Source organism: Chrysoperla carnea, chromosome 4, assembly GCF_905475395.1.
Source record: "Chrysoperla carnea chromosome 4, inChrCarn1.1, whole genome shotgun sequence".
Taxonomy (NCBI): Eukaryota; Metazoa; Arthropoda; class Insecta; order Neuroptera; family Chrysopidae; genus Chrysoperla; species Chrysoperla carnea.
Genome location: NC_058340.1, coordinates 34,139,300 through 34,154,317, shown reverse-complemented (window position 1 = coordinate 34,154,317; position 15,018 = coordinate 34,139,300). Strand labels below are relative to the sequence as shown.

The 15,018-nt window shown below is 30.2% G+C and overlaps 1 protein-coding gene across 1 annotated transcript in view; it reads right to left on the bottom strand.

Annotated features, from left to right (window-relative positions):
- Positions 1-13,837, bottom strand: part of LOC123297404 (glutaredoxin domain-containing cysteine-rich protein CG31559-like) — a 133,293-nt gene extending 119,456 nt beyond the window's left edge. Inside the window, exon 1 of the mRNA XM_044879050.1 lies at positions 12,774-13,837. Within this exon, the coding sequence (XP_044734985.1) occupies positions 12,774-13,709 (936 nt within the window). The 5' untranslated portion in view covers positions 13,710-13,837. The remainder of the gene's footprint in view (positions 1-12,773) is intronic.
- Positions 13,838-15,018: the final 1,181 nt, after the last annotated feature.

Below are 15,018 nucleotides of genomic sequence, written 5' to 3'. Positions count from 1 at the left end.
ATACGTTTGGAAAGGAATGACATATAACTTAAAATATCTGGATGACCGAGCTTTGCTCGGTTATTCGCCAATAGATGTCAGCAAGAGTCATATTTTTCACTTTAGACTACTCAAACGCCTCCTTTTTGTTATGTTATAATTTGCATTGTATTTCATTAACTACGTTATACACCAATAGATGTCTGATGAATTTTTTTCACTTTAGACTACTCAAACGCCTCCTTTTTGTTATGTTATAATTTGCATTGTATTTCATTAACTACGTTATACACCAATAGATGTCTGATGAATTTTTCATGAAAAGACGGATAAAAGGACATTTTTGATAAATGAAACCTAGGTAGATCGACTTATCGCCCCAAAAAACCCCTACATACTCATTTTCATGAAAATCGTTGGAGCCATTTCCAAGATCGTTGATATATATATACATATATATATATATATATATATATACAAGAATTGCTCGTTTAAATATATAAGATACATGCATGACATAAAATTTTCATAAAATTGGTAAAGGCATGATCTTCAAAATCGATTCAATTTGGTAAAGGCATGGCATATCATTTTAACACATAAATAATTACTATGGAAATGAACAGAAAATAAACCTGGCTCAATTCATTTCGAAAAGTGAAATGGTAAAGTAATAAGGTAATTCAAAGCAATAATTTCAAAAGAACAAAGTCAATTCAAATATTTCAATTTCAATTAAAATATTTCCAAAAATTTGTCCCAAAAAATGATAGCTCTCTAAATATCTTTTTCATCTCATATGATGTCCTTGACCATCACTTTGATATTGATTTAAGAAGGAGTGTTATATGTTTAAAGTGTTTATCTGCGCGTCTGTGTGTTTCTCAGTGACATCGTAGCCCCTAAACGGTCGAACCGACTTGATTGAGAACATTTTATAGCTTCCAAAAATCACTTTGCAAGGAATATATCGCATTTGTCGGGGGTATTTTAAATTTTGTAAATTTCACTTGCATATATATGGACTTATGTAAAAAGGAATTATTTATGCGATTAAATATGGCTGCCTGGAGGCTGTATGATATGACGTTATCGATGTGGTGATCCACTGAATACTTAAGGAGCGGAAGCTTAATGTAAGTTTTTAAAACTAAAAATATCAGATGTTAACCGATTTCGTAGGATGCTTCATTTTTTCGCTTCTAGATATATCGGCATTGCCAAAATTAAGGATAATTTCCGATGAAATTACTTGAAATACATTTAGAAAAATTCGTTTGTTTAAATCATTCATTTTTACTTTGATTATATTATATTATACAGAATGTTTGATTTACATCTAGGAATGTAAATATCACAAGTATGACAGAGTACATACGTTAAGCAATGCATCTAAGTAAGAGGTATTATAGGTGTTATATGAAATTGCAAAAGTGTAAGTATTCAAATAAGAAACTCCCACTCTCAAGCGTCTTACAACTATTTCAACGCATATCGAAGCTTCAACACATGTATATAATTCTTCTCACTTAGATGCATTACTAAGCGCATGTATTCTTTCATACTCGTGATATTTATATGCCTAGCCTAGATGTAAATTGAACATTCTGTATAAATTAGTTTCATTATTTTATAATAAAGTCTCCGTACTTGAAGGAAGGTATGAAGGTATGTGGGTTTTGTTAAAACATATGTTTGCTGTTTTTGAACTTCTAGAAATATGAATTTTATTCATTACCAAATTTTTGTATGCAAATTTATGCATTTTATCATTGGGGAATAAAATATACCGCAAAATATTTAAAATACTCTGTAATTAGTCAAATTAAAATTCGTTAACCTTCCATTCATCAGACATCATTTTAGTATGAATGTAGTCCATAATAACACAGTCAGAATAATCTGCGTACCTGACCACTCTAAAGTTTAAGGAGAATGAGAAGGGTCGTCTCAAACATACTTTCACCTGGACTTGTTATAGCCACATCAAGACGCTCCGTAATTTACGGAATTAAGGAATGGGTACTTAAAGCTCAAATTGATTACGGGGATTTTGGCATAGACCTGCTTAATCACGAGTAGTTTATTCGGCTATACTAGACTGAAAATCACTAGAACACAGAGAAGTGGTGGCACTCGGGGCAGGATTCTTTTGGTTAAACTGCCACTTCCATATCATGGGAATCTCTGTTGAACTCACTTGAAGAGCTTGTATGGAGGCCGATGAAACTTCTATTTATGTTATTTGCACCTGCAAATACCTATATGGTGTCAGGTATTAGAATCTTTGGATATAAGACCTATCAATCCTGGAAGCAACCCCGGAACCATAATCCTATAGATTCATCTGATTAAAATAGCTCTCTTTATATGGAGAAATCAAGTTTTCAAGGAGAGCATTGAGGATCCCTTAGGCAAGATGCTAGTGACCCATTTTCGGTACCCTTTTTTATATTATTATAATTATTATCAATATTTTTGACCGTATAGATGAGGACGCATACAATCCTTATTGTTTGTTGTTGTAATGCAAGCTGAAATGTAGTAAAAGCTCTCAATAATTATAACTTATTCGAGGGATTTTCTTAGCGCCCAGCTTTGGCTTATAAAAAACAGACCAAAAATTAGTAATTCAATTTATCAAAGAACTTTTATAATGAGCCAGTTGGTACTCACTCAAACATGAAACTACCTCTAACTTTAAACTCGTGTGTTAACAATATTTAAAATTAAATCATATTATTATAGCCCTTTGTACCTCATAAATTAACTCACAACTATTTTACAAACGTATATGAAACGAAAACTTTCATGAGAGTCATTTCATTTCATTCTAGCCTTTATCGTTAGTTTAAAGTATATGAGTATGCATGTAATATACCTTGAAAATTTATTTAATATATTGTTTATATCCAAAATATTCGTCAAAAAAAAAACTACACAATGTAAAAATGTTATTTAAAATAAAAGCTCTCAATTGGGTAATTTTCTTGTTGGTTGAAAATGTATAGTAATAAAAATTCAAGGACAAACCGTAATATACATCAAATTAGATATCACAAATTTATCTCATTTATCCAAATAAACAAAATTATTGTTTGTAAAGAATTTGTCATATAGATAAAATTGAGCTTTGTTTAAGGATTTGTTAGATAATAATTTTAGAAAATAAAATTCAAGGTTTAGTCTCTGGTTATCATTATTCAATCAAATTTTTATTACGACGGTCACGAATTTGTATGAAATGATTATTCTCGCACATGATTAGTTTCAGTATTTATAATTTTTTGATTAAACAGTTACGATTGAAATTTTCCCTTGTTTAAAGATTTTATTGCCAATGGGCTATTGTGAGCCTTCGAGTTCCTCTTTGTCATTGCAAAGTACCAAGCTCCTATCAGAGTCCTTGCCTATAAGTTGTGATGAGCAAAAAATAGATCAAGAATATACTAACAGTCTTCTTGGCCTTCACTCTCGGTCTACTTCTTGATCTAGCATGCATCAATATTTTTTCAATTATGCTATTTAGACAGTTAAACATAGGCCATGACTTTTAAAGGTTTCTAACTATTTTAATATTGTAATTATCATTTGAAGAAAGATCAAGATTCTAGAATAAACCAATATATTGTACGACAAAGTATCCTGTAGGTAACCAACTGCCTCAAATTTTGGTTATAATAATGTTAAAAAATATTGCTGAGCTACAAAACATATAAGACGGACCTGCAAGACCTGCAAAAGGTAGGACCTGCAGACCTGCAAAACATGTGTTCGGCAGAGGACGTTTCAACACGAGGAATCAGATCGTTTGTTGGAATGGAAGGTCTAAAGATACAGCAGGTCGATGAATAATTTTGCATGTTTCGCCTCAGAGATTGATTATCTTGTTCATAATTTCAAGATTTTAAACGATATATTTTTTTCGAGCATCAAATCAATTTTTTCATGGATATTAACAGTACCAGCCGGGTACCATGCACACTAAACGTGCGTAAATTCTGTTGCAATACTCATTTAATTAACTTATTCAAATAATCTATTAGAAATTTGATTTATGATTTTCCTGGCCATTGTGTTGGTGGTCACGTCCTGGTCATGGGCTTACTATATTCACTCTGGTATTGAGATTTCTGTAACTACAATATTAATTTTTGATTTAATAACAACAAAAGCATCAAATCGAAATCATTTCAATAACGGATACTTAACAAAACCCAAATTTGATTCACCACATCACTCAAAAAAAACTTTTAAAAATTTTATAATAATTTTTGTATATTATATTAACTTAAAATATTAATTTAGACAATAATTAAATGAATATATAAAATGTAATATAATAAAAAAAAATAATATTTAAATTTAATCAAACACAAATAAAAATGAACGGTTGTTTTTACGGAACAAAATTAGAGAAATAAAATTTTATTTAGAAGAATTATTAAAAAATACAGATATATAAATGATTATAATAAAATATAACATGAATGTATTTTTATCTAACACAAAAAAAAACAGTTGGTTTTTTTAATGACCATTGGCTAGTTGAGTGATAAGTTGGATTTTTTTTAATATCAATTCTAGAATTTAAAATATCCAAAAAGTTAAGAAAATAATACTATTACTCAGTCTAAGAGCCAGTTTAAAAAATAGATTAGTTACGATAGTGATATATAATAGTTGATAATTCTACAATACCCTAAAAATTTTATTCACAGAACAAGCAGAACATAATTGCATAGATATTCAGACAGTCCGAGATAAATACTTAAGCTGCCTGTTGCTAAACAAAGTTAGCACACGATAAAAAATGATTTTTACTTTAAAGTTTTATTTTCTTAGAGTATTATTGAACCATATATATTTAATGTTTCGAAAATCTTCTTTTTTATTGATATCGTCATCAAATATGTTAATTTATCCTATGACATAATAATTTATATAACTTACTTTTTTATTTGCACCTGTTTTGCCTAAGCTGATTGGAGTCTGATCGTGGCAGAACCTGCTTATCCCCTTTTTGATCGTTTCGTATTTTGTCGTTTCTAAAAATCAAATCGTTACACTTTTATGTCAATGAGCTCATTGGCCAAGCACTAGTCAAATAAGGAAGCTGATTGGCTAGCGTCACTGACAGTACAATTTGACAGATACTTTGAACAGAATAATTTGTAGGTAGGACAAAAAAATCAATGTGCAGTTCGCCACCAAATTAGCAACGAGTAACATACATAATACGAGTAATGACAATTGGCTAATTCATACTGATGATGACTACTTTGTAGTCGTAATACGTATTTATAAAATACAAAAAACTGATTTAGGAAATTGGGGCTAAATCGAAATTTATGCCAATAATAATGTTCCAAGTTTTTCACACACAAGACTCTAAATACATTCAAAACTTTATTATCGAAAAAAAATTTTCTTTAGGTCTACCGTCTATTAGCTTTGTTTATGTCTTCACATGTTTAATCAATATTTTACGATTCAGGCTATCGCCAAGTTAAAAAGGCACCCATTAGCAATAGAAAAAAACCATCATAACTAGTTTGTATACATAGGTAGGATTCAAATCAGTTGAATAACTTCCTCCTTCAGCTTCGTTGAAACTTAAAAGGCAATTTGAAAATGTGACCGAGGTTCTTGTGGTTTATAAATAAAATAAATCATTATTTTAAGAAAGTGGTCTATTTTAATAACCAAGCAGAGATCGAGAGATCTAAACACGCCAATGTACTCAATATAATTTATGTAACCTATGCAATTAAATACATAACAGTATATACAATTTCTTGTTATGATCAATTAAACTTTAGTATTTACTTAAAACACATAAATTTATATTTACTGAGTAGGCGATAAACAGAGTTATTCAATATAACCGGCTCTCTGATTAGATTTATACATGGTGATAAGTCTTTTATAAAAAAGTAGGGTTGCCATGTAAAATTCAGTTAAAATATACTCAGACTTCAAAAATAAAGATTAAAACCGGTCCAATATGTTAACTGTATGCATTACAGAGGTCAAATGAATTCTTCTTTGTTTATATTTAGAATTTTTGAATTAATTTATAACTGAATTATTAAAATACATTTTTTGAACAATTCGAAAGAAAAAGTGTATACATATTACGACTGGCATAGCAATAAGGATTTCAAAATAAATTAACTATATTGATTTGTCCCACAAATTTTATCTTTAATTGATCAATTCAACGGTAATTAATGATTGACACCTTACTGAACAGAGGTCAACTTTTTGCATATTTTAAATTTAATTTTTTTCAAATATTTTTGCAAGATCTTAGGTTGTAATTAATATTTTGCATTAATTTCTAAAAAAAATTTGAAAGCAACTACTTTAATTTGTTCCACCAATTTTTTCTTTAATCTTCTAGTACTAGCATCTGATGTAAATACAGATATGTGAAAAATACAGATGTGTGAAAAACAGAAGTTATTCACCTGACAAAATCTAAAAATTAAACTCTTATCCTAGTTTGCTTTTTATTCATCTACTGATTTGACTTTTGTGACTTTAATTTGAACCTGGCGTTTATTAGTAAGACTTTTTTGATGGGCTAAAAACGTAAAGCTTCTACTGTATATGCTTAAAGTTAAATGACTTTCAGTTCTTGCATCAAAGAAAGTGGTTTTCAAAAAAATTGTAAATCTTTCTGCTAAAGTGACAATAAATATGCAATTTCTGAATCTTAAGATAAGAATAAATAATGCACCTTCAGTTATCAGAAGAAGAATGGATGAAGTTTAAGACATTTCTATAATCATTTGTTGAAAATATATAGCGTAGAGTTTGATGAATCTCCGAATTTTTTTGAGATTATTATATACCCACCTTGATTATGTAAAAAGTAAATCTGAAAATACAAATAAGCAAGTGTTGCATAAGAAAAGTAGCAGTAAGTTTGAATTTGCATGTTGCGACTTCTGAAAGACACAATTAGAATTTTAAAAAAGTTCAAAATGACATAAAATGTCTTGACTCCTAATTTGGAAAACATAATAAAATAGAAAATCCTAATGCTAAATTGAGGACAATTCGAGAGAAAGTTCTATCGCGGGAGGAAATCTCAATCTTAGAGATACAGCCGTGAAGATTCTCGCAGAACAGATTCTCACAGAACACGATTCTCTTTCAGTAATTTTATTTGTCATTCATAGGATTTCCAAAGAGACTCTTTTGGGGTTTCGTAAGAGGGGATCTAGTTTATAGAGATGACTAATCCAGCTCTCACCCTTTTCATATTAAACGGCAGCAGGCACCCATGATTGTTTTGAGATGAATCATTTAACGTAAAAACACGAGATATACTAATAAGAAACTATTGGAGTTTTTACCAAATCCAATTCCAATTAATCACCCGACAGAATTTTTTCAAGAAATTGCTAACATATTTTTGAGAATAATGAAAAAGTCATTGATTTATAGTGAATTACTTGTGTTTGCGACATTGCCATTTAGACATAAAATTAATTACTATACTATATAATGCAGTTTTTGTACCTACTTTCTTACGAACCAGTATAAAATAAGTATGATAAGTAATTAATTAAATAAACGATTTAAAAAACATATACAACATACGCAGTATGAATAAACTCTCAGAACACGGGTTTATAAGAAAACAAACTATAAATTTGTTCTCTTTAGATCAGTGTGGTACATTGAGTGTAGGTAAAAAAAAAAGATGCAATTACAATATTATAGGATTATCCCGCTTTACTTAAACTTAGTGTAAATACTGTATACACGAGAGGCTATAAAAGAATATACATTATATAGGTACATGATGAATAAGTGTTAATAGTTATGTTTTAAAATCTATTCTAGAAAGACATTTTATAATTCTATATTTGACCTGGTTTTATCATCAACATCATCTCTTTTGCATTATAATACTTACGTACACATGGCGCCGCAATATAATCAATGGCATGTTTTAATAATAGTTCTAGCAAAAATTGCTATTTTGTACGTTTGCATAAATGTAAATGTTTGTCCGCCAGACGAAATGTTTTGATTGAACTTTGCTGAAGGTGAGAACTAATATTATACTAATTTTTTGGGTGAAATGAACCACCAGGAATCATGCTGAAAAAGATGCTCTTATATGTAAAAGTAAGTTTAAGCAGCATGGCGTCAGTTGTGCGAGGTACAGGTGCGAATATGAATGCCACACCCTTTGATGTCTCAACCCTGCAGGAGCAAACACGTACAGCATTGCTGGATACTAACTCTGCACAAGTATTCAAAGCGAATTACATAAATGCCGCGCAGAAATAAATCCGGTAATCTCACCAATTCCGAATCCCTACATGATTTATTTCTATAAGGCATTTATGTAATTCGCTTCGAATTGTTATGCAGGGCTAGAATTCAGCAACGATTTTCATATTTGTTGGTGCTGGGGTGAGACACCAAGGGGTGTCTATATGAATGTCTCATATTCTCACCTGTACTCGCCTGTACCACACAAAACTGATGACATGAAGCTTATATTTACTTGTACATATAGGAGCACCTTTTTCAACATGATTTCTGATGGGTCCTCCGGATAAATTTTAGCATAGGGTTGTAATCTATTAGATTATAACAAACTAGTGCAACAAGAACAAAAGAACAGGCAATCTGACTCCGTCAAAGACAATCCCCACTTACTTGAAGTATCTCTTTCTAAAAAAAAAGCTCTCTTGGGAAGGAAAATTAGGCCACGCAGGAATTTCTGGAGGTATAATATTATTGAAAGACAATGTATGTTGACGAACTCTCAGGCCTAGGCCGCAACTATTTGGGTGGTAAAAAAAACAGGTGAATGTAGCGTGAATTAGTTGAGGACAATTTTAAGAATTAACAAAAAAAGGTTTATGAATTTTCTTTATTTGACTTCGATCTTCTATTTTTCTTCGACCACCTAATAATTAATTCGATTTTTCAAAAGCGTGGTTGTAAAATAATCAGCAGGTTTTGAAATACAGCTAATCATTTACAATTTATATTTCTTAGTTTATTCACTTCCACAAACTAAAAACGTGTAACATTTACAACAATATTATGCTATTAATTTATATTCAACAACAAAAAAACTCTTACATGCCCCGACATTATTTTACATTATCATCTGTGCAAATTTGTTGTTAAATATATATACATTGTTAATTTATTTATGTTTGGACTAAATACATACTTAAAACTTTAATGAATTTATAGAGTTTAGTTAACTTTCGTTAACTATAAGATAAGGATAAAATCAAAAATACGTAAAAATTTGAAAAAATGTATTAACCGGAAATACTTGAAGTGAAACTAAATATCAAAAAGCTATTAGCTAACTTAATTATTGCAATTTCAAAAAATTTAATTAATTCCTGATCTATGTCAGATGTCACTTTTCTACTCATGAGCCCAGGCTCTCATACTTCCAAAGCATTTTCAAAATTACAGACTGGATTTTACCTATAATGGAGAAAATCAACGAACTTATCAGTCTATCTACGAATAATCTAAAAATTTTACTCGTGGCAAAAGTGATATCCTGTCATGGCTATGCCAGAGAATAAGGTTTGTGAAGATGACACCCGTTTGTACGAATTGAACTTCATTGTGAGCTTAATCGTTGGACCATCGTAGAGCCACTGTTGACCAATCTCAAGTTTTGTTTGACCACCCTTCGTTCGGTAATATTCACGATTGCCATCGCCATGAACCTCAGAGAATTGAGGCACTGTGTCTAGCTTTATAGTGCCTGTAGAGATAGGACTAAAAAAATGAATACCAAAATAAAGGTTATCCAAATGGACTTTCCCAACTTAAATTTTTTTAAATCTCAAAATATAGTTTTATCTTAGCTTAAAAATGATGTCTGCCATATAGACGATTCTAGACCATCTGCAGCAATTTATTCGTTCGAGGTAATGATCTATAAAATTTCACAAGTTTCAGGGGATTATTTTGGCTATAACTTGCTGGATGTTAGCTTTTAGGTTCTCCAACGTTGCAGGTTTGTTCGCTCCCTAGGACAATTAAATTGGCCAAAATCTTCCCGTATAGTTTTATACACAGTTCTAACAGAATTGTTATTTCTGTAAAACAAGTGAAAAATTTGAGCGTTGAGCATTACTGAGCGTTAGTTTATTACACGATTGTAACATTTGCCGTTTGAAATAAACGAAAGTATACACAGAATTCTAGTTTACAGAGTTGGAAACGGATATTGGACCACCTTTCATAATAGAACAGAGAATGCAATCTCCATCTTCAATGTGCATAATATTAAATATAAATTTAATACTGAGTTTATAAAAAGCTGGTTTAATATTAAATATTTCTTAGGTCATGTAGTATTACTACTATACGTACGGTGATCTCGAATCTGACCGTTATGTAAATTACTTTTAATCCATATGATATAATCATAAAACTCAATACAAGAATTTCATGCTTGAATCAAGAGTTATTAAAAATAACTAAAATAATTCATTCTAGAACATTCCAGCATTGAAAAATTTTTTAAATGATCTTTAATATACTAAAGAAAATTTATCCAAATTCAAAAATATTTTTTGGATGTATTATCACTCGATGATTTTTTGTAATATTGTGTTTGTTTTTGTGGTTTCATTTTATCGAGTGTTGTCTCATGTAGGTTTTGCAAATCAAGATTGAAAAATTAAAACCTGAATCAGAATTTCCGTACACCATCATAAAAATCCAAATTTACACAAATAATTGTCTAAAAATCTAGACATTTATGTAGAAAGCGAGGGAATATTTCTAGAATATGTCTAGAATACGACAAAAGTGAGATACAATACTATTTGTAACAGATAACCAATACTAGGTTCTTTTCAGCACTGGTGAAACTCAGGGAGCCATAGATAGCACAGAACAGATGCAGATATAACTAGAATCCTGACTAAACACCTCTTTATGGAATAGAAAATCCACTAAATCTGAGAAATGGTGAAAATGAGACTATAACATCTGTTAGGTTTTAAAAAATTCATATTCTTGATCAGGACAAGTACTACTTATCAATTAGAGAATGTTTGTCATTGAAAACAAACGAGCTGAATTGCAGTGAAAATTAGGAAAGCGTTATTATAACTAATCCACATTTTAACTACTTCTGGTTACCCCGACTTCGAGTTATTTTATATAGCTAAAACGAGTGAAGATAGAAAATCAATCAAGGCTGATTATCTGTTAGTTTAATAAGTATTATTATTATTTCTGATAATATTCGACAATTTCATAGTAGAAAAAACTGATACAATTTTTAAATGCATTATATTTTGTTAACTTAAAAAAACCTTCCAAAACCTCAATTTATATAAATAGAACAAAGTTCTGATTTGAAAATAAACTTTTGCATTAATTATTCGTAAAAGCAATTAACCCAATTAAAAATTCGAGCAAAACAAAAAGATACAAGGATACATTCTAAATTTTATAGAGGCCATAAAAAAGTTTTGTTTTCTTTATTTTTAAATTATTCATTTATTAAAATGATCTTAAACTATATAACGTTACCTTAACACTTAAAATGTTTATTTTTTTAACAACGCAAATATAAAAAAGAATGTTTACGACACACCGTTAGGAAAAAAAAAACCAATTTTATTGTTTTGGGTGAAAAACATTATTATTGTTATATAAAGCAAATATAATGCCATAATAAAAATAAAAAGATATCATCTACATTCAAATAACATTAGACTTTTTTATTTTCATCAAGAAAGTTGTGTACCGAATCTTCTATCTTCTTACATATTGATTTTTTTCAATTATTGAGACTCAAAGGCGGCTCTCAGAACTGAATTCCCGAAGGACTGCTTCAATGCTTGGCGCTGAAATCTGGATCATAAGAACTACAGATATCTCAAGTAAAGAGGAAGTTATGGAGACAAGGGCAAAAAAAATAAGGAAGTAGCGATATTTTACAATGTGACTTCACCAAACCTCAAAGATTTGCTAGAACCAGTAAAAACTATAAGTCTTGTTACATATCATCATCATTTAGAGTCTGTATAAGGCAAACAATACCTTAAAACCTTAAATCTCTGAAGTCATAAAGTAAATACTGGTTTAAGTGCGAGTGATTGAGTCCCTTCGATGGATACTGTGAAAGACAGGAAGCTAAAACTGAGTGTAAAATCGGAAGTTGAAAATGGAGGCATTGTCAATTTCAAAATCACCAATGTATTAGTAGCTAGTATTCGTTTTTCCCTTGTTCTTGATATTGAACCTTATTTACGCTATTTTTTATATCTAAGCTTTTACTGCTCCTTAAGATATTGAACGACAGAGCAGCAATGCGAAATGGTCTGTTCCAATTCCAAATAATCTGATATTGCTTATGTCTGACATATTACTTAAGTCTTAAAACCAGAGAAGTTATTGATTACTAAAACTCACATAGAAATACTGGGCCTTGCTTGCAGGGAATATGTTTTCTTTACCTAAGGATTGTCTTTTCTTCCGGATTATTAGTTACCCAAAATTTGTTTAACGCACCTACATACCTTTAACCCATTCTCAAAACCAAGCATTATAAACTCAACAAACTTTTGAAGTAGACATTTGTAACATCATTATATCTTACCCTAAACATGTAAATTAAAGCGATAGAAATAAATTAACTCCTCGAAAAACTTTTATTTCAAAAATAGATTTATGTAAAATATTCAACAACTTTTAAGAGAAAATAAAATTATTCAACAACTCATTCAACACTTGTATGGTGTCTCAAAAAATAATTATCTTACCTTGGTTGTAGTCTGTTGAATCTGTAAGAATGTCGCAATACCAGCTCGTACACGATTTTTAACACCACGAACTGTACCCTTAGCACTACGTATTGTTGATGCCACTTCACCACCTAATAAATCTTTATACCCGGCAAAACATTCATTCTCATCATCAATTGTATCAGTTGGCGATGACACCAACGAAGATGATGCTGATGACACATTATCACTAAACACATTCTCATTTAAATGAAATTTATAAAATCGGTCCGTTTCATATAAATAATTACCACTAATTATATTATTATTTTTACCACTATCTTGTTTCTCTTTTTTCCTATCCTCATACGTACTCTCATTGATTAGAACCTTCGCGGGTGTTGTTGTTTTTTCTAGAACACTTGCAACCACCGGTGGTTGTGGAATTATTTTTGTTTCTACATTGTCTTTTGTTGATGTATTTTTAACATTATTACGATGTTCTCGAATATCTTGTAATAAATTCCGAGGTAAAATCGTTGTAGATTTCGCTGGTGTTGATTCCATTATTAATAAATCCGAGGATCCATCATTTAATGAATCACAGCTTACATTACTTTCAGAGTCCTCACATTCTTCAGCACTTGAATCACCATTTTTCTTTCCATTGATTGCGGTAATGGATACCGTGGATGTTGAATTCAGATTCGTTTTCGAGTTTTTCTTTTTTGGTAATGGTGGCGGTGTCATATCCAAATCACTACAAGTACCACTATCTAGTGTATCACTTGGAGAGCATTGTCCACTGGACATTATTAAATTTGTTGGAGAACATTGGAATCCGGTGTAGAAGAAATATGGATTATTGTTGATTCCATTAACCGGTGTTGTTGACTGTTGATTCGTTGCGTTAGTTGTTGATTTGTTCTGGAATGTTGTTAAATCGGTTGATTTCATTGTTGAATTCTTAATCATCTCTTCATTAATTGTTTCAATGTTATTGTTATTTACATTAATTAAAACACTATTATTAAAATTTAATTCGTAATTGTTATTGGTTTCGTTGATTTCTTGATCTTTTGTTAATGTTATTATTGATTTATTATTTTTATTATTGATTAAATTATTATTATTATTATTATTTTTTGTTGGATTTATTAAAATTTTTACAACATGATTATTACTACTATTATTATTATTTGGTAATTGTTGATCAATTGTTGATTCCGCTCGAATGTTTGTTGTCGATAATAAAGGTCGTTTTGATTCAATAAATACCGTTGCACCAGCAGCATTCGTTTGTGATGTTGTCTTAATGTTACCGTTTGTTTGAGGTAGAGTAGGGGACGGTGATTCGGAAGACGTGGACGACACTTGAACAACTTGTGTTAATGTTGTTGTAGTTGAAGATGGTTTAGTTGTAATCTGATGTGGTAATGATATTGAACCATTTGATTCCGCATCATTGCCATGTATTGGTTCTGTGTTTATTGATATTAATGAAATTGGTCCATTTGTTGTGGTGCTACGTGGTAAGCTTTTTGGTGGTAATGGAGGTGGACTTGAAATCTCCATATTTATTTCTATTTTTTTTTTTCAAATTTTGTTAATTATTGATTCTTTTAGAATCTGGGTTTTATCATTTTTGGTATTGTGTTTATGGAATTTCCTGTAACAAAAAATTTTAATTAAAATTTCGTCCCAAATGAAAACAACTGAAAAAATACTTTCAGTCTTAGTTAACACTCTTTATTTTCATTTTTTTTTTTTGAACTTATAGAAATTATTTTTTACTTTTTATTTCAGCTAGTTACAAAAGCATGCAGTTTTAGTTTATATTATTTATTAATATTATGGAATGTTATCTGCGCTTCCACCATCAAAGATTTTTTACTGAAGATCTGATGATAGCCGGGCAAACTTTAATTGTTAAATTATTGTGTTGTCATCGATTCCTGATAAGTTTGTTCGTTCAACAACATTGAGGTACAAAAACTCCGTTACTTAGATAGATAGATACATTACCAAGCGAATAAATGCGTATTAAAAAAACAAAACCTTTTTTCAATCACTTCGATAGTTGTAAACTTCCTGTACTTTTTTACTACTTAAATTGTTGTCGATAAGTTTCTTCTAACATATACGAAGAAAAAATAATTCAAGGAAAAACATGGAAATGGAAGAACTCGATTTTCTAAAATTTTACAGTCACGCAGTGTTTGAAACTATTTTTTTTTTTACCTGTATATGTATATATGATTTAAATCAAGGTATACTAAGTTTG